The sequence below is a fragment of the Tympanuchus pallidicinctus genome, unplaced genomic scaffold, assembly GCF_026119805.1.
Source record: "Tympanuchus pallidicinctus isolate F22 unplaced genomic scaffold, pur_lepc_1.0 scaffold22, whole genome shotgun sequence".
Taxonomy (NCBI): Eukaryota; Metazoa; Chordata; class Aves; order Galliformes; family Phasianidae; genus Tympanuchus; species Tympanuchus pallidicinctus.
The window spans coordinates 14,646,110-14,665,895 of NW_026294739.1; the positions used below are offsets into that span (position 1 = coordinate 14,646,110).

A 19,786-nucleotide genomic window follows, 5' to 3' on the forward strand; every position below is an offset into this window, starting at 1 on the left:
GGCCGCGTCGAACGCGCGACGGCGTTTCGTTACAAGTGACCTTAACGCCGCCCCATAGCTTAACATGGAACGGCCTCGCTGCATTCTGGACAGCGCGCCGCTTCCCAATGCGTCCAGGGAAGGGCAGCGAGCGCTCCCGAAGAAAAGCTGGCAGGGAGGCAGGGAGAGCGCGGGCGGCAGCAGATGTGGAGGAGGCCAAAGCGAGCGGTCGTGTGCGAGGGAAGAGCGTGTGGGGCAGCAGCGCGGCGCGCCGCTCTGCCCGCAGCGCGGGGGGCTCCGTCCCGCCCCTCTTGGGGCTCCTGGGAGGCGGCAGCCGGAGAGAAGCGGCTCTGGCAGTGAGCAACCCCTGCGGCAGAGGAGGGCTCCCGGCACGCGGCTGGCGGTGCTTCCAGATGTCGGTGTTGGGGCCTTTGTGGTTTTGACACGGGTTCCCAAGCTCTCCACGCTGTGTGAGGAGGTACGTGCTTGGCAGCCTCTGCGTCTCTCAGTTTTGACCCCCCTCCCCCCAAAATTAAGGAAGAGGTGTGCAGTCTGGGGAATGCACCGGGCTCTGGTACCTGAGACAGCTTAACTCAGGAGGTTCAGATCGGGTATCAGGAAAAGGTTCTTCAGTTAGAGGTTGGCTGGGTGGTGGCACAGGTTGCTGGAGTTCAGCAAGTGTCTGCACGGTGCTGTCAAACACGTGGTCTGAGTTGAATCACAGAATATCCTACATTGGAAGGGACCCATAGGAATCGTTGAACGCAACTCCTGGTTGGAAGTTCCACACAGAACCACTTGGAACTCAGATCATGTGTTTAACAGCACTGTGCAGGCGCTTTCTGAACTCCAGCAACTTGTGCCACCACACAGCCAACCTCTAACTGAAGAACCTTTTCCTGTCCAGAGTGATGGAAACCCTGAGTTCTTTCCTCTCAAAATACTTTTTCTTGCAAGACTCACTATTCCCTTGCACCACTTTGTTCTAAAAAGCTCACCTTTGCTCTTACACCTCTGGAGCATGCAGATCTAGCAGGCATCACAGTCTCTGAGGTGTCACTGCAGGTGAAGAGATGCCTCCAGCCTTCTTTCTGCCTCCCCAGAGCACATGTGCAATGCTGTTCTCCAAAGGTATCGGTACAAGAGCTGGTGTTTCAGGGAGATAGGTTCATAAGCTGGGGCCTTCTCCCAGCTGACACTATCCAGATGCCCACATTTCTTGTGGCTTACTCAAGGTGAGAGATGATTAGTCTCTGGATCCTGGGAAACGTAGAGAGTTTGAGAGCTTCTTTAGCAACTCTTGGCTGTCCCCAGCACCTTGTGCTCTAGAGATGTGCATTGGCAGCTATGGTGTTGAAAGCCTGAAAGGAGGGAGAAAATAAATGAGTGAAGTATGGTGGAAGCATGTGCGGATGAGGAATGAAGCTACATCCAGGATGGTGTTAACATTTACACAGCCCAGCTTACCCATAGGCCTACTGTCAGTTGGGTCAGGCACAGGTGCTCCTGCTTTTAACATAGCTGTGGTGCCAGCAGCTGATTTTGTTTTGCTTTAAGTTAGTTGGAAATTAAATTAATAGATGCTTTAGAGATCGGATCCTAATCCTAGATAAACCTAGCCTAGTGCATAGTTTCTTAATATAATGTGTATTTTGTGGATTATTGGTAAGCTCCCATGTTGTCCTAAGTATTTTTCTTCACAAGAGTTTTTTTTATTTATTTATTTAAACCACTTTATTTATGGAAGTTGAGGAAAAAGAGAAGAAACACAAAAGTACCTGCTTTCATCAGTTGCCCTCTCCTTGGTGACACCAGGAGAGAACTTTCTTGCCGATGACACATCAGAACTGGGATTTCAGGGAATGAAAAACAGCTCTAAAATCATGTGCTATGGTGCAGGGAGGTGCACACTGACAAGGGATGAAGCTGGTGCTGGCAGCAGAGTGCAGACATGGGCAGGGTGAGCAGCCAGAAGCTGGAACTCAGGAGCCTGAAGCTCCAGACACTGAGATTGGTATGACAGAATCTGTGGGACAGGGGGATGGCAGTGAGCTGTAATCACAGCCTTCCCTATCTCAGCCACTTACAGGTGACTTTGCAGCCTCATGCCTTATTTCCCAGCTGAGAGAAACAGTATACTTCAAGTCTCTTTCTGGGGCTTCATGACTCCACTGCTTGGAGAGGTTCCTTTGAATTTATGGTTTCTTTTCTCAGGCAACATGGGAAAGAAAGGTGAAATTATCTGCTGCCTTAAAGGGACCTAGATTGCAGGATCACAAGGGGAAGAGATGGCGTGAGTCAAGAGATAATGCCAACATTAAAAGATAAAATGGATTAACCATCTCCCTGAGTGTGGAAAGCTGCGTGGGTGGAGCAAGAGGTTGCAGTAGCAGTTTAAAAGGGGACGAGACAGCTGTGCATGCCTGTCTTTTTCTATTAAAAAAAAAAAATCCATCCCAAAAACTTAACTGATGCTATCCTCCAAAGTCTGCTTCAGACAGGCGTGCTGGTGGGCAGCAGTCAAGGGGATGTCAGGACAGCCTGACAGGAAGACCCTCCTGGGTGACCTGAAAGGAGCTAATGCAGCAGGGCTTGTTAGCAGCTGGCAGTTTTTTCTCTGCAGGCTCCAACAAGAGGTTGCAAAAACGATCCATGGGAAATAGCTCACAGCCATGTATTTCCATTTTTGTTTCGGCCCTGGATTTCAGTTGTAACAGCTCTTGAGGTGAATGAGGCAATGTGCTTTTCTCCCAGGGCAGCTGTGTCAGTATACCTGTGGGGTAATGTGAGCCATGGTGGAGGGCCTGTTTAGGATGTGATTAAAGAGTTAATTCTCCTTGCCTGTGCAGATGAGATCTAAGTGTGGCTTAAGCAAATTACTGAATGGCTTGTTATAGCCCTGGCTGAGTTCCCTTGCTGTGCTGGGCCTAGTTTTTTTTACATCCAATTTGCTGTTGTGACACTCAGAGCTTCAAAGCATCCCAACAGCTGCATCTCTGTGCTCTCCTGACTGCCCTTCTCTGGAAGATGGGGCTCTGGGGATCAGCTGTGGATGGCTCTGAAGCACAGGCTAAGCCCTGTCAGTTTCCCTAATAGTTTCTGATGTTCATTCCCCGAAAGCTCCTCGCTCCTGGCTGTGCAGGTCCATGGTTTGATCTTCAGGGACTGGCTGACTTAAAGCCAGAAGCACTTTGCTGTTTGGTAAGGAATTTTAAACAGAAGCATGCTTTGTTTGCTGCACAGCATAGACAAGTGTGCAGCTTTCAGGAAGGGAAACAGCTCCCACAGCCCTTCTGCTCCTACCTCTGCTCTTCTGGTTCCGTGGAATCTTTTGGGTCTGTCTCCTGGAGAGGTCCTTGCTCCTCCAGCTGCCCCCCTGATTCCTCACATTGCAGGCTGAGCTCAGTCTTTTCGTTTGTCACCTGTACACACCAACCGCTTGCCTCAAGATCCAAAACCCACTTCTAGCACCTTGTGATCCTTCACCCCATCTCTTGGCAAGGTTCCATTTGCACCCCAGGAGAACTGGCGGGCTGGTTGGTCAATGGCTCAGCTGGCAGCCTCCATTGTGCTGCCCAGCACAACTGCTCAATTGTTTATTGCCATTAACAGCCCCATTGCGGCTCCTCAGGCATTGTCTGGTTCTTGCCATAAAATGGAAGATTTAATCCACTCTGAAGGCTGTAGCATATGCACAGATTCAAAAGATGAATGGAACCTGTAAGTGTAAAATGGACCCAACTCTGTCATGCCCTCAGAACAAAGAACACACTAAAATGTAGCTTTGAAATGGAGGCCCTTTGCACAGGTCATTGCGGAATGCAAAAAAAACCCAGACGGTGCCCTGGCGCGCCGTATCCCCAACACCTGCTGTGCCCTTGAGACAGTCAGACACTTTGCTTGCTTGTAATTAAACTGATTTTCAGGAAGTGGTGCAGCCTGAGAGCGAGCGTTTGCTCTGAGGGCCGCTGGTGTGATGGCTCAGGGAGACCCGGCCCAGCCCCGGGGTAGCCTGGCGTCCCGCGCTCCTGGGGATGCCACGAGCACTGCCAGCATCACCCCGGCCAAACAAATGAGCGTGCATCAGGCGGGGTGTGTTAATCACGGTCTGCAGGTGGATGTTGGTACATCGATTGCAGAATGGCCTCTGCTGCGGGCAGGGAAGAGGGCTGGGCAGGGCAGGCGCTGTGCGCTTGTGGCTTTGTCCACGTGGGCGTGAGGACCGGGCAATTCGGAGACCAGAACGGGGGGGGGGGGGGTTCGGGATGAGCTGTGCCCTAGGAGCAGGAGGGGACGAATCGGGAAGGGGCAAACCTGGCTGAAGAGGGCACGCCGCGTCCGAGCCCCGCTGCCACACCCGGCTCGGGAGGCCGCGCTGCGAGCACAGCGCGCTGCTTGGGCGTCGTGCCAGCGACCCCCGGCCGGGGCCGGAACGCGGAACGCTCGGAGCGCGGCGCTGCGTGCCGGGGGAAGGAGCCGCGCGCGGACCCCGCGCCGCCATCATGGCGGCCTGAGGCGCGGCGGGCACGGCGCCGGGAGCCGCGGGGCGGGAGGCGGGCGGAGAGGCCGTGGGGCGAGGTAAGGCGAGGCCGGGAGAGCGAGCCGGGGAGTCGCCCTCCCGGCCGGCCGGCCCGCGGAGCTCTGCCCCGCTTCCTCCGGCTCTAGGCGGAGCGGGGCGGTGGGTGCCTGGGCTGCTGCGGGAGGGCGCGGCGTGCGCCGGGGAAGGCCGGAGCGGGGAGCGGAGCGGAGCGGGGTGATGCACGGTGCTCTCAGCCTGGAGACCGGCGGAGTCCCGGAGGCACGGCTCCGTGTGGCTGCGATAGCGCTGGAACGTGAGCTCTGAGAGAGAGGCGAAGAATTGGCATTCATTTCACCGTATCCCACGTCTCTTTTGTAATCCTGTGTTGGTCACCGGGGACGGAGGCGAGGGAGCCAAGAGCTCTGCCTTCTGCTCCCAACGTGGCTCCGGGCTGGGGGAAGTGTCTGCCCCTGTGCCTGCCCCGCACCCGGGGGAGTGGGGGCACTCGGGGGTGGGGAGGCAGATGGAGTGGGGCTGTGTTGCAGGCGTTTCTTAGGTTGGGAGTGCAGAAATGATCCAAGGGATGAAACACCTCCTCCACTGTGAGGACAAACTGAGAGCTTGGGCGGCGTGGAGGAGGGAAGTCATTGGGAAGAGTTGGGAGAGGGGTTCTGGGTACCCAAAGGAGGGCTGTAGGAGGGGAGGGGACAGACTTCAGCAGCGCATGTTGTGATAGGACAGGGGAAACATTTTCAAACTAAAAGGGGAGATTCAGATAGTGAGGCGCTGGCACAGGTTGCACAAAGGTGGTGGTGCCCCGTCCTTGGAGACACCCAAGGTCTGCCTGGACAGGGCTCTGAGCACCTGATGGAGCTGTAAGTGTTCCTTTCAATGCAGAGAGTTTGACCAGATGGCCTTTAAGGAACCTTCCAACTCAAACAGTTCTAAGAATGAAATGGAGCTAAGTGTGTTTTCAGAGGCTGAGTGATGAATGAAGCTGCACTGCCTGCAGAGCAGACACCCGTGTCACCCTGCATCCTGTCTGAAGCGGCCGTGTGCCAGGGCTCAGCCCCAACATACTGGTTCTCCAGTATCTGATTTCTTCACCAGAGGGAGGGTTTCCTCCTATACCTGAGAGTCATCTTACATCAATATAACATGAAGAACACCCCTCCCCCCACTAAGTTCTTTGGTGTCTGAGTAACGTGCTTTAGAAGTTTCTTTTCTTAGTGTTTGTAAAAATGTCTTTTTGTTTCACATAGTTTACAAATAGTGCTTTATAAAAGCAACGCGCTAATGCTGAGAGACAGCATGCACACAGGAGATGTCAGGCAGCAGTGAAAGACAAAGATCTCTCTTTGCAGGGACTAAAATAGAGCCTTTGTAGAAAGGGTGTTTCTGTCACTGAAGCTTTACCGTTTCCCCAAAACACTTTCACTGTATAATGGAGGCTGTGTACAGGCCACAGTTCTTTTCTCCTTTCAGGCTTAAGAAAGCTGTGGGTGTTATGTACTCATGCTTTGTCTGTGGTGATGTCAAAAGTGCATTATGCAGGCCTCAAAGTGGCTGAATTCTTACAAGTGAATTTGGCCAGCAGCTGTTTTGCAGCTGTGCAATGAGTTTTGGGAAAGAGGAAGTCTTAGCTGCCCTGTGGTAGGCATAGTGATGTCATGGATGTCATGCCTGATAACATGTGATGACACCTCTGCAGTTGTCTTTTATTTGACGGCATCAGTAGGTGGAAAAATCTGAAAAGAGCATGAAATGTAAACTCCTTACCTACTAACAGGAGTGGATTCTTGAGGGAACTGACCAGCCTGCAGAAATTTTGCTCAGGTCTGTTTCTTTATCTGAAAGCAAATCTGTTGCTTTCCAGATAAATCGGGATTTGAGCCTGCAGGGTCCCTCTGAATGCCAGAGGGAAGCAGTTTCAGCTCATGCTGAAAGTTTACTGCTTCTAACATGTGGTTGGACTGAATTTAGCAATGAGGGAGTGTATAAATTAATACCATCTTTTTTTATTGACAGATTGAAAAGCTTAGAATGGCTGGAGAACAGAAACCATCCTGCAATCTTCTAGAGCAGTTTATTTTACTAGCCAAAGGTACAAGTGGCTCAGCTCTGACTGCTCTGATAAACCAAGTGCTGGAGGCTCCTGGGGTTTATGTCTTTGGAGAGCTGTTGGAGTTAACAAATGTGCAAGAGGTAAGAAATGAGTTTCTGTCCTAATGCTCCCTCTGCACTCCCAATGTAAAGGTTCCCCTGAAGTTTCCTTGTGAAATTTCTGTGCCAGGAGAGGCCTGGTGTGACTTGCCTTGTTTCTGAGATGTTTGTGTATGAAGCTGGCGTTGTTTTTGTCTGTATCTATTTAGATGTGGAGAAGTTGCCTGCCAGTCTCATGTTGACTGTGTTCCATGGGATTTCTTTTTTCTTCCCATCCAGCTTGCTGAAGGGTCTAATGCTGCTTATTTCCAGTTGCTGAACCTGTTTGCATATGGGACGTACCCAGACTACGTAGGTAAGAGACTGCTGCCTGTTTGCAGACTGCCAGGCTGCATTGCTCATTAGAATTGTCACAGACAGTTCTCTGCTTTTTGTGGTAGCTGGTGTAGTGTGGCTTGGTTAAAGTGTCTAAGCACACAGTTTGCTTGGGAGAGTTTTTGTAGGGGGTAACTGGGTCATAAGCACTTCTTAAGTGCTGAAAAGAAGTGGAAGGGCCATAACCAGATGAGAGGCTCTGGTATTTTACTGATTTGGCTTGGACTGCAACACTAGATCCAGCTGGTCTGTAGCAGTATTCATTGATGTTCATAGGGCGTTTACATCTGCAAAGTACAATTTCAGACATCTGTTTTCAAATTTGAAAGGCACTGGTTATGGAAGTTGCAGAAACTTTGTAAAAATTGTTCTGAAAATTATTTATCATTTAAACCATAAAGGTTTTTATAACCTCTTCTTGTGACAGCATTGCTGAAACAAAATGCAACGTTTCTTTGCTAGAACAGAAATTGTAATAATGACCCTACAACGTCTTCAGAAGGGCTACATGTGAAGCATCCTTTTGTCTGTTAGGATGTGCTTCAGTTCTTGCACTAATTAATTCTTCATTTGTGGGTAGCAGCTCAATCCAGGCTATTACAGACTGTGACAAATAATTCTGTCATTGGTGCTGGCTGTTGCTGCGGTGGGTGAGCATCCAGTTCTGGTGAGAAGTTGCATCAGTAAATGTAAGGGCTGGAAATTCCAATGGCTGTAGAGCAATGTGAGCCTCGTGGATTCTGTGCCCAAGCAGAGGATGTGTTTGCCATGTGCTGGTCCTGCATCCCAGCCCACCATAGTGCAGTTCCTTTTTGAGAGGGCAAAGGGGAAAATTGGTCAAAATGTGGATCTTTGAATGAGATGGGATGCCTGAGAGAACTTGAGCGCACCAAAGCACTGATTTTCATTAAAGCAGATATTTTAAAGGTTTGATTTGGAAAGCTGGCAGTTTCCTTTCTCCTTTTAAATATTCATAAGGCTTATGGATACAGTATGGTGACAGTGAGGCTGTGTAAGTGTGTGGATTCAAAGTTTCTCCTCCTGTCCTCAGTCTGATACTTAATACACTCAACTAGAAATTCTGTAGCTTTCAGAGAGAAAACCAACTGCATTTTACAAGCAGATCAGCAAAGGAGGCTTAAATTTGTCAGCCCATTAATGAAACAAAATTAACTTGGTTGTGGAAAGCAAGCATATACCAGCTGTTTTGTCAGGGCATTACTTGTGCAGGTGTGAATTCCAATTCCAAAACCAGAATTAACTAAAACAGAGAAGAATGGAGTTGTGAACTTGCAATTTAAAGTTTTCCTCTCTTTATCTCTGGGCACAGCTCTCTGCTTTACCAGCACCCACAGTAGCCAGAGTTTCCTTTCAGCATTCAGCATGGTGTGACTGGCCAGTGGTTCTGCAACCTGGATTATGTTGTTTGTGTAGGAAAGCTCTGAATCTTATCTTTTTTAACATTGACAGCAAACAAAGATAATCTGCCTGAATTAACAGCAACTCAGAAAAACAAGCTGAAACACTTGACAATAGTAAGCCTGGCTTCTAGAATGAAGGTAAAGTACACTGTGAATGACAGCAGACTTTTGTTTGTTTGTTGGAAATGGAATCAGTTCTTTGCATTAGGGTTATATTAAACTGAGTGCTTACAAAAGTGCTGCAACTTGGAAAGAAGCTGTGATGTGTGATGTTCCCGTGGTGCATTTGGGACATGAACTTAATGGACTTCTGGGGATGAGGTGTGGAAGTGTCAGAACAGCCATACCGTTGCATTAGTAAGGGCTGGGAAACTTTGTACGGCTTCTTTCACTGCTGGAGCTGGGGAATCATCCTTAAAAGGACAGCCTCTTTGTTCTGGAGGAAACTAATCCACGCTCTTAATTTCTTCTCCAGTCCCCTTACCTTTCTCCTCCAGAAGGCACTGTGCCAAAACTTCACGACCTGCCCAAGCCGTGCTGGAATATTAAATAGCGTAGTAGCAGGCATTTGTTTTGTCCCTGTTGTACTTTCAGACTGAAGTGTAGGTTGCCATAAATGTTTGGGCCCTGACCTTCTGCCAACACTATTTCTGTTCCTTCTGGTTAGGACTGTTAACTTACTCTTGGACTTGCTGGTTTCAGTGCATTCCCTACTCCGTGTTGCTGAAGGACCTGGATATGAGGAATCTGAGGGAGCTGGAAGATCTGATTATAGAAGCGGTTTATACAGATATTATCCAGGGGAAGCTGGATCAACGAAACCAGATGCTAGAGGTGGATTTTTGTATTGGCAGGGATATTCAGAAGAAGGACATCAGTAACATTGTCAAAACGCTCCAGGAATGGTGAGGCAGTCTCTCCAACTCGATTGTTTCTTATGCATAGTTTGCCCTATTTTTTTTCCCTTCCTTGGAAGTTGTAAGTGCTGGCTTAATTTCAACTTGTTCCACCAGTCAGGAGTCTTATGCTGCAAGCAGACACTTAAAGGAAGAGTCTGTTGAGTGATTTTTTCCATGATCCCATCTATATTTCAATTTGTGTTACATATCAAGCCAAACTACGCTAGGTCTTGAGATTCCGATCTCACCAAAACTTGCACGTGACAGAGCCTAGGGAGAAGTCAAGAGCTTTTTCCAACAGTTTGTGCCAAACTGTGGTCACTGTCCTAGGGTCTGTACCACTCCCTGTGCTGCTATTACACTCAAGAACAAAAGCAGAACTATTAGTTTTCAGCCATTTGTGATAAGACCTTTGTGGGGAAATTCCAGAGAATCACAGTTCTTAGGGCAGATGTCTCCAAGTCTGAAGTGTTATATGTTTGCCTTTTCTTTGCTCCTGCAAATGCAGGCTGCGTGCAGCCACAGTGTTTGGGGCTGTGGTGCTGTCTTCGTGTACCTGTGCTGAGAAGCTGCTTCTCACTTTCTGTCAGATTCCCATCCAAGGAAATCTCCCTGTAGCCAGTGGAGGCTGCAGCAGGTTCTGAGCTGGCTGGGAATCGCTGCCCAGTTTGTTACAGTAATGGGTGTGCAGAAAGTGATTAAACTGCTGTGGTAGAGCAGGGCTTTTTCCTTCTTTTCTTCTCCAAGTGCTCCAATCCCATCTCATCAGGAGAGCTCTGGCAGCCTCCAGGAACTTACAGCATCATTTGGAAATTAACAGTGAACCCATTGCCAGTTTCTTTTCTGTCCTCCAGTTATGAGCTCTGTGTTGGAGGAACACTTTTGAACACCTGGTGGACGAGGGAATTCTCTCAATCTGACTCCTGTGTTTAGTTTTAAAATTAGATTGTTTTACAATGTATTTTAAGCAATAATTCTGATTGAAAAGGCAACTGATGGTGCAATAAACCTGCACTTTGTGATGGGCAGATAAGAGTAACACAGACTAGCTGAAAAATGCTGTGAAATGCATCAAGTAATCAATAAAGCTTTTTCTTGCCAGCTTTTTTGGAATTGGTCTCATAGCAGGAAGTATGAATTTAATAATCTTTTGCTAATCTCACTTGAGCAGAACTTTTCAGATTGCACGAGTGAGCTGCTCCAGAGAGCACTCCTGAATACTCATGGATATTTTTTATGTGTTGCAGGTGTGACGGTTGTGAAGCAGTTCTTTTAGGGATTGAGCAGCAAGTACTGAGAGCCAACCAATACAAAGAGAACCATCACCGAACCCAGCAGCAGGTAGAGATGGAGGTGGGTGCAAATGTATTTCAGACTGCTCAATGCTTTTTGATTGAACACTGCTGTCAACTGGATAGTCTGGTAACACCTGGTTAATGGCTGCAGCTCCTCTGAAGTACTCTAGCAATTGTGCAAGTCAGATTCTGGAGTAGGAAAAATAGAAATCTTTTTCCTTGTGCTAATAACACCACAAAGACCTACATAAAATTTGCCCACTCTAAGCGGGTTGGAACTTCTCTGTATAAAAATGGGCCAGATGGGTGCAGTGCTTGTAGTTCCCTTGGCTGATTGGTTGGGGAAAGAGCCCTCGTGATACAGAGTTTGGATATAGTTCTGTTTCTTTTGTGTAGGGAAGCAAAACCTCACTTCAATGTGAGAATGTTGGGTAAAACAAGCAAACAAAAACTAAAAATCCCTCGAGACTCATTGCTTTTGCATACAAGGGCTCCTGAGCAGCACGGGCTGGGCGCGCTCCTGCTGAAGGCTGTATCTGTTCTTAGTCCATAGATGGCAGCACGAGCACACGATGCCAGCCCCAGCTGATGTGTAGTGAGAACAAATGTTGGCTAATACAGCTGTAAAGGTGAAAATGGTCCTCCCGAGACACTTGCTGAGGGTTTATTTCTTGCAGAGTGCTGCATCCCTGCAGGTTTACGTTTGCTTTCTGAAGCAGTTCATGCTTGGCGGCTTGATTGGCATCCATAGTGCCTCTTGTTTGCCAGATGCCTTTAGCCTGGAGTTGGTGCACCTGACTCCCAAACTTGTTTTGCTTTCTTTGTTTTTTTTTCTTCTTTTTTTATTTTCTTTTCTGTTTTTAGTGTTTGCTGATTGTACGACAGGTGAGTTTCACGAGACAAGGTACTGTGCCTGGTGCTTTGTCTCTCCTTGTCAGCCAGAGTAGTGGAGCACTACTCCTCCCTCCCATGGACCAGTTCCTGTTCCTGCTTCTAGCAAATATCCATGGCTCAGCCAGACACAGATGAAGTCATTTTTGTTGTTGTTTTTGAGTGCTGTTGGAAGCATGCATTTGTTTCTCTTTGACTCCTTTGTCCCTGCTGCTTCTAGCCAATCTAATGGTGAGATGGCTGACTTCTGCACCAAGGCAGTAGTAGATCTCTTTGGGCAACCAGGAAGATGGAATAATATTGTATTTTTGTGTCTTAGAAGAAGTAGGTAATCTCTAGTTGTTTCCAGTCTGAGTCCAGTATGGATTATAAGAAGGCTGGCTTTAAGTGAGCACAACATTTTGCCCCTTAAATCTTAAATGCAGAGTCTGTTTCTGGTGGGCGAGTTTCTGATAGCCCCCCCTGTGTACTCCAAGGGATTCTCAGCATGTTTATGAACAGAATTTCTAATGCAGAGAGAGAAGGAAGCAGGTGCTGACTCACTGTCTCTTCTTGGCCAGGTCACAAACATAAAGAAAACATTAAAAGCTACAGCCTCGTCGTCGGCACAGGAGATGGAACAGCAGCTGGTAGAGCGAGAGTGCCCTCCACACACAGAACAAAGGCAGCCCACAAAGAAGATGTCCAAAGTTAAAGGGCTGGTCTCCAGCCGTCACTAGAACATACCATCCAAGTGTCATTCAGCTAGGAATGACAGCAGGAGGAGCAAAAAAGGGCCTGTGTCTTCTTTTCCAGTGGGTTCTGGGCCAGCCCCTTCCAGGCTGGCAAATAAAAGCCCTGTTTGAATGCAGCACCTGGCAAAGTTACACTGTGCAGCCCCTATTTGTTACGAGGGTGTCTCTGTTCTGGTCCTTTAAAGAGGGACTTTTGAAGAGAGGGACTAGCACAATGGGGCAGTAAAAAAGTCTGTGGACAGTTTTGCTCCCTCTCAGCCAGTTTCATTGCTGCTTAACCTCTAGGAAGCTGCTGTACTAAATCAGATCTTGGGAGAACTTCTATACTAAGAGTGAATCCCAGGGTTGAAGTGTGGCTACCAAAGCCAGGCTGGGAGCGAGGAAGCCATCAACACAGATCTTTTCATTCCCTGAGGGAGTGCAGAAAGGTTTCTAGGCCAGGAACTGCTTTGCATGGAAGTCTTCAGCCTTTCCTTTACCCCTGTCTGTTTTGAACTGGGGTGAAATTCACGCTACCTCGCTCTGTGAGGATGAGATTCAGTGCTGGGCTGTTTACTTAACTGTCTGTTTACTGCCCTTACTAAGCCCTTCAATCTCTCGCAGATTTAATGCACTGGTCTGCATCTCTGAGTCTTCAATACAGAAAGGCTGCTCTTCCAAGCCTTCCTTCTTACAAATGGTTATGGACACAGCAGAAACAGCGTTCCTTTGGAATGTGATGTCACCTCTCAGAGCTGCTTGTGAGTTGTTCCCCATAGATACCTCCAGAGGGTGATGCATTTGCTCTTCCTTGGGTGCTAGTGACAGTGGTCTGTGTGGGAGAAGAGCCCCTTTAGCACTGTGGCAGGCTGGTGGCCCAGGACCCACTGGCAAGGGTCACAGCAGTATCCCCTTGCTGAACCAATGGACTTGACTAGTCTTTCTGAATTTTGAACACTTTCAGGTTGTATTTTCTTTTTTTTCTTTTGTACATTGTTGTGATTCTGAAGCATTTCAGCCTTTGATTTGTGTTTTTTTTTTTAATGTTACAGACCAACTTCAGGTGGTTTGTGCCTGATTTGGTGAGGAGCGGGGTTTTTTTTTTACGGGGGAGGTTGGGGCTGGCAGTGAAACAGCAATTCACACAAAAAAGCACATTTTAGAAAAAAATTAAAAATGCTGATTTAATGTCAGAGTTCAGAGTCTTGGCTTTGAGACTGCTTTAGCACTTGTCCACGTGAGCATTGACTTGATTCCTGATGTTACGTTATCAGAAGGTCTGACTAATCTCCCTGACGCATCTGGGAAACAGAGAATTACTGTTCCTGTTTTGTCAGTACTTCATCTTTATCCAGGTTTGTGTGGAAGGATCTGTGGCAAAGCCAGTAAGTGAGCCCACAGCCCCGAGCCTAAACGCCGTTGCTGCCTGATAATGAGAGGTTTGAAGCTTTGTTCTGTCTTTGGCAGTTGGGTTCTTTTCTCTCGGTCTCACAAACTGAAGTGTTTTACTTCTGTCAGTGTTGTAAAAAAAAACAAGAACAAAAGTTTTCCAGGAGCAGGAAGGGGGGCTGTTCTAGCAGAGGACTGTGACAGTACTCCAGTCCTGCATTTACACTGTGCAGTGCACGTGCTTCCCACTAAATGCTGTGGAGTTCTTTGCCATCTGCACATCCTCAGTCCTTGGCTCCAGGACCTGCTGTGTGTTTGCGAAAGGAAATTCTCTCTTTTTCTTTCCTCCTGCAGTGCAGGCACACCAGCTTTCAGTCTAAGAGGTGAATCTAAATGCTTCCCACCCAGCTGCCTCTGGGTTGAGTCCCTTGATTTCTGATTCATTGTCAGCTCTTTCCCTTGAAAATACTAGCCAAAAAAATTCCCATTGAAAGATGTTAAATGTTAAGTGAGTAAGCCCGAAGCATGAAGCCTTCACTTGTATCTCAAGGGAACCCTTGCAGTGCCTGTTCTGGTTTCTGTACTTGCATCTCCTGGTGTTCAGCTGACAGCTTCAGGAGGTGTAGGTGGACTTCGTGTACCCAAGTCTCTTAGATGTGTGTGATGAAGAGGGGCTGAGTCTGCTTCTGGCTTCCCGTGTGGGTGGCTGCAGTGTGCTGGTCATCCAGCTCCTCTCAAAGTTTGGCTGGTGAGAAGTTGTGTGGTCCTCAGGAAGCTGTTTTCTTTCCCTCCCATTTCTAATGGCAGGCCGGCAAAGATGCAAGGGGAATTCAGATGTCTTTGGAAATCAGTTTAGCTCCTCCCAAACCTTGGTGCAGGGGAAATAGATGTGAATTTGGCATCCCTGATGTTTGTTCCCTGCCAGGTACTGGAGCCACATTCGTTTGCGGAAAATTCTTTAGTGTGGTGGAAGTTCTTGAGTCCATTGTTGTATTTTTGCTGTTCTCAAAGCTTACTTGGGCTAAGGGTCCTACCTGTGCTTCAGTACGCGTTGCCTTTGTTTGGCAAAGAAGCAAGGGAGGAAATAGCACTTTGAGTAAAGAGCAGTCCTGTGCTCGATGGTGAGAGGATGGAGAAGGGAGGGATGCTGGGAAGAATTGAGCTGTTTGTGCGTTTGGCTCGTCCTGGTGTGCCAGTGATGCACTTGGTGCAGCAAAAAAGAGGGGTGTCTTTGCAGTGAGCCCAGCCCGAGATGAGTCATTAACAAATGACATGCACAGAGTACCTGGGGGAGGCAGACAGCTCCGCAGCAGCTGGTTAATGAGTCTGGCTTGAAGGAAAGAGTCAGAAACTATTCCAGGAATGAAGCAGAAGGCACAGTTGTTAACAGGGACGGGTGCAGGAGGTGCTGGGCTTTTTGAGAAGGACAACACGAAGATGGAGACTGCAGGGAGGGCAGCAACTTGGAGCAGAGTGGTCTGAATTAGATGGGGTCTGGGGACAGTTTGGAGTTGGGAGTGTCTGGAGAGAATAGCTGTGCTCTGAGGACAGGAGGCAGATGGAAGTAGAGGTGGTTTTGATGCAGTCCCTGGTGCATTGTGTGTGCCTGTTGCAGGCAGCTAACACAGCTAGTGTGGGTGCTGCTGGACGTTACTCCCTGATGTGGGGAGAGCATCCTGACCTACTTTGTTTTATGGCAGCCATGGGCTGCTCCAGCTGCAGCTCACTTCAGGATTGCAGCAGGACAGAGTCTGAGCTATTGAACTTCTGTTTGCCTCCTCCACCCGGCGAGAGACAAGTAGACAGAGCTGCTCTTAAAGGCTTTATTGTCTAGTTTCATGTTCTGCAGCTCTGCTTGTACTAGTGCTTGTTTAATATGGAACTGAGCACTGAGCTGGAAAATGGAAGAGAGGATCTCAGCTGATTGCAGTGCTGGTACACTGCCCTAGCCCTAAAGCTGTGCCTCGTGCTAACAAATGTCCCTGCTGTTCCTGCTGTGGCTCAGTTGATAGCAGCTAACATCAGGCAATTCTGGAACATGATAAAGCAATGCTGATAGCAGTCTTTTTTTTTCTTTTCTTTTTTTTTTTTTTCTTTCTTTTCCCTTAAAACAAAGTTTGGGTCGAGCATCTATTGTTCTTTTGCTTTCCTCCCACCTCATTAGATGAGTTGGATGCTAGTTTAGTTTTCTGTTGAGAACAGGAGGTTAAATTGGTAATGCTATCAGACCTTCCTATGTTCTGATACATCCTGCACTCAGTCTTTGAGTGCTGTCTAAGCTGTTTAGAGAGACCTCTGATGTAGAAATAAAAATAAAACCCACCTCCTGCTGGGATAAAACAGGCAGAGTTTGTGCACTTGTAGGTTTGTTGGTGCTGAGCCTGTTAACAGATTTGTCATGGAGGGAAACATTTCTTGTTATTATCATCAAGGTGTGGGAATGGACCCAGCCAGTCAGGCCTTCGTCTGCTCCCACACAGAGCTTTCTGGTTGTTTTTGTTTGTTTGTTTTTTTCCCCACAAAGTCCTCTGTAGCTTCTGACCTAATGCACAGGAACCAAAAAGTGAAACTGTCAAGTTTATTTCTGTGTAATCTGAAGGAGAGTAACCCAGGGGCATCGTGAAAGGTAAATTAAAGTTGAGAGTGATCTCAGTTCCTACTTGTAACCTCAACCTTGTGTGTTTGTTATGGAATTATAACCTGTCAGTCCAGTTGAATTTCTCAGCAGACATTTTAGAAATCTGTCACTGTTTCACTCTGCGCTGTGGCGATGGCCGAAGACTCTCAGGGACTGTTGACATTTTGCTGATATTTCTTCAAGTTTGGCCCTACCACAGAGGTAAGTGATTGAAGCCAGGGAGAGATGTGCTGTAAGGAGAGTGCCTGTTGACCCCCTTAGCTGATTGCCTGCAGCCTGCTTCTTAGTGGCACTGTGGGGGCAGCCCTGTTCCCAAACAGGGGATCAGGCAGAGGACTTGGCAGAGCAGCACCGTGCTCACAGTCTCCAGATACACAGGCTTCTTCTTTCTGCAGACCTCACAAGGTGCCCTGATGTATTTGCTACAGGTTGCAGATTGTGAGAGTGTGATAGCTGGGACCGTGGCTTTTTCTTGTCACTTTGTGCCTGTAGTCCTCACTTGATCTGGTTTTAGTGAACGGCGAGGCACCTTTCCACAGCTCCAGCTCTCCAGCAGAAGCTCGTGAATCTCAATATCATTCAGGCTTTTTGCAAATGCACCCGTGGCACCTCTGCATTTTCAGAAGAGCCTGTTGTGGTGGGTCAGTGAAGCCTTGCTCCGTCAGCGATTGGTCTTTTCGTGCTGCTCTGACCGTAGCTCTGTATCATCATGGGTATGAAGTCTGGAAGTTGTGCTGTTTGACTCTCCAGACTCTTCCTGAAGGTGCCGTTTATCTCACCAGCCCTGGTGTCTCAAATGCTGCACAATCCTAATGCTGCCTTGTGCTGATGCAGTCAGTAACGTCTTGGTGTTTCATTGTCACCTTCGCAGCTGTTAGAGAGCACTGGTTCCTACAGGACCACCTGCCAGCTGTGATGCTATTCATTTTACCATTGTGAGATGACACCTCTCCTTGCTGGCAGACGAGCCAGGCGGGTAGGCATCGCTCCTCTGAGCTGTTTTGCATGTAAGAAAGGGAAATCTGTTGCCTGATTTAGTACAGTGAAAAGCAAGGACACAGGACAGGTTTATGAAGAAGGGGCAAAGCGTGAAGCTGTGTCCCGTTCCAGCTCTGCTATAGCAGAAAGCAGCCCTGGGCAAATCAGCCCCTCAGCAGCTGAGTTTCCCTGGACAGCTTCTCTCGTGTGTGCTGACTTTGAGACTGAAGTTTGTGAAGTGTTTTGGTCTCCTGGCTGGGCAGAGCTTAATTGCTGATTTAATTGAAGAAGATACAATGCATGTGTATGGAAGGGGGGGGGGGACCTCAAAGCTTCTTAAGCTTTTCTAGAAGTCGTTTTCCACTTGTGCATTGTACCCTTCTTTTCCCTGATGCAAATAAGGTGCTCCACCTTGGGAATATTGGCCTGGAGTATTATGGGTAGTATGCCAGGTTAATTATGAAGGGGGCAGGAAAAATAGCCTGTGCCGTTTTCAACAATATCAAAGGGATGCTACCTAATGATTTTCCTATTAGCTCTTTTCCCAGCCTGCCAGAGTCACTGCAGAAATGTCATTTACAAAGGCAGTTTGCAACTCATTACCCTGGATTTTCACTGTAGTTCTGCTCCAGAGAGCGTGGGCTTTTGCTGTGTGCCCCAACCTAATGAATTGCCTGATTCAGTTAGCGCTGCCATCCTTTCTGACAAGGTTAGTTGCTGACTGACAGGAAGGGGCCTGGATTCAATTCCCTTTTTGTTTTCCACTCATGCTTGTGTCAAGTGCAGGCTCCCTCTGGAAGCTGCCCTGTGATCCTTTCCCTTCGTTTCTCTGCATTCTGAAGGAAGCAGCCCATACTCAGAGAAGCCCTGGAGCAAATGGGGGGTGGAGGGTGTGCAGCCCTCAGCAGTCCCTACTCAATGCCTCAAGTCCCACGTCAGATGAAAAATTCCACTGCTCCCCTGCTCTGTGGTTCTGGGCTTTTCTTTCTCATCATTGGCTTGGGACTTGCTGTCACCTGAGCTGGGCTTTGTGACCCTCCAGCAATAAATACCTTGGAAAAGCTGTGGTAAGGGAAGAAATGTGCATTGTGACCTAGGAGAATAGAACAGATTTGCCACGTGTGGGAGGGCAACTGTGCCCTTATTTCTGGGAGGTCCTTCTCTAATGTCTGCCCTGTGCTCTTTGGCCTTTGCAAGGCACCTGTACACAGCCCTAGAAAGAACTCCTGTCCTTTTCCACCAGCCAGCCGTGTGCTTTTCTATGCTGTGGGTCTGCGGCTCCTCTTATGGTAGGAGTATTTCCTGAAAAGGAGAAATCAAGGCTGTTCCTCTGTTTTGTATCACAGTGCTCCCACCTGAAAGCCAAACGGGGCTGCTACTCGTTCTGCTGCTGGAGCTGGAGGTGTGCTGTGTTTGCCAGGTGCCCTCAGTGTGGACAGGATCCTGGGACTCCAGCCTCCCTCATTTCCAAGCATGCAGACACGTGTCCACCTCTGCTCTGTCACCATTCTCTGAGCTCACTTTTAAGAAGTGGCTGCCACCCCCCTGTGGCTGCAGCTTGCATCCAGGGCAGCTCTTGGTGTTCAGTCATACTGTGCGTGTGCTGGGATGTGGTGAGGAGATTTTCCAGTTCTGGCCGTGGATCCTTTTGATGGATGTCATGAGGATTTGACCTGGTTGGACCACACGAGGGGCAGCAAAGTCAGATCCATTTGTTTCTGCTGCACGTGATGCCTTTTTCCCTCTTAATTGGATTCCTGCATCCCCTCTTTCCTCCTGGCCTCATTTCCTACCGAGCCCCTGTCAGGGGGACCTAATTGTGGCCTTATCAGATGCTCACTATGCTCTAATGAGCCGTTTCCCTTTCCCATTTTGGCCTGTGTGCCAAACCAGGGCGGTGCTCTGAATGCTGACCTTGGCTCACCACGCCGCTCTGCCCTGCCGACCCTCCTTCCTGGCTGTGCCACGTGGTGCTGAGTTGACCTGAAGGTTTTCCCAAGTGCTCTTTCAGCCCCGAGTGCTGCCTTCTTTCTTCTGCATCAGCTGGCATCCCCACGTGGGCACAGTGTTCTGTCCTGCAGGTGGGAAGACATTGTGCTGAGGGACAAGGCGACTTCTCTGTGGTCAGAGAGGAAGCAGCAAAGCAGGGAGCCAAGCTGTTATCCCCTCCCTTGGCATGGGGAGCTCTCACTGTTGGCTGTGCTCCTGCCAAACTAATATCCTTCTGTCTTCCTCCTTGGGCTTATTCTTTCCCAGAGAGCCCAGGGGAGAGAAGGGACCGGTGCTCTGAGGCTGTGTGTTTCCCCTCGGACTGCACTCTGCAGAGGAGAAACGTGAATCCAGAGCGTGGGCAGCCCTGGGCTGTGATATCTGGGTTGTCCCCAGCCTGAGCTCAGACAGTGTGCTCTGCTCAGGATTTGCAGAGAGAGGTGAGCCAGTTCACTCTGTTGGACAGAGGCTCTCAGGCCTCTGGCAGATGGTTCCATCCTAGCTCTGGGCCCCTTCATCTCAGCTTGGTGCTGTTAG

At 48.7% G+C, this 19,786-nt stretch overlaps 1 protein-coding gene across 2 annotated transcripts; it reads left to right on the top strand.

Annotated features, from left to right (window-relative positions):
• The first annotated feature begins 50 nt into the window (after positions 1–50).
• COPS7B (COP9 signalosome subunit 7B) lies at positions 51–13,450 on the top strand. 2 transcript variants are annotated; one of them, XM_052686938.1, is made up of 7 exons: positions 51–457; positions 6,527–6,703; positions 6,941–7,016; positions 8,507–8,595; positions 9,160–9,362; positions 10,604–10,709; positions 12,103–13,450. In XM_052686938.1, exons 1-7 carry the CDS (start codon positions 65–67, stop codon positions 12,259–12,261), a joined length of 1,203 nt encoding a protein of 400 aa, XP_052542898.1. In that variant the 5' UTR covers positions 51–64; the 3' UTR covers positions 12,262–13,450. The 2 variants fall into 2 exon arrangements, with proteins under 2 accessions (XP_052542898.1, XP_052542899.1); XM_052686939.1 differs by lacking the exon at positions 51–457 and adding an exon at positions 4,443–4,557.
• Positions 13,451–19,786: the final 6,336 nt, after the last annotated feature.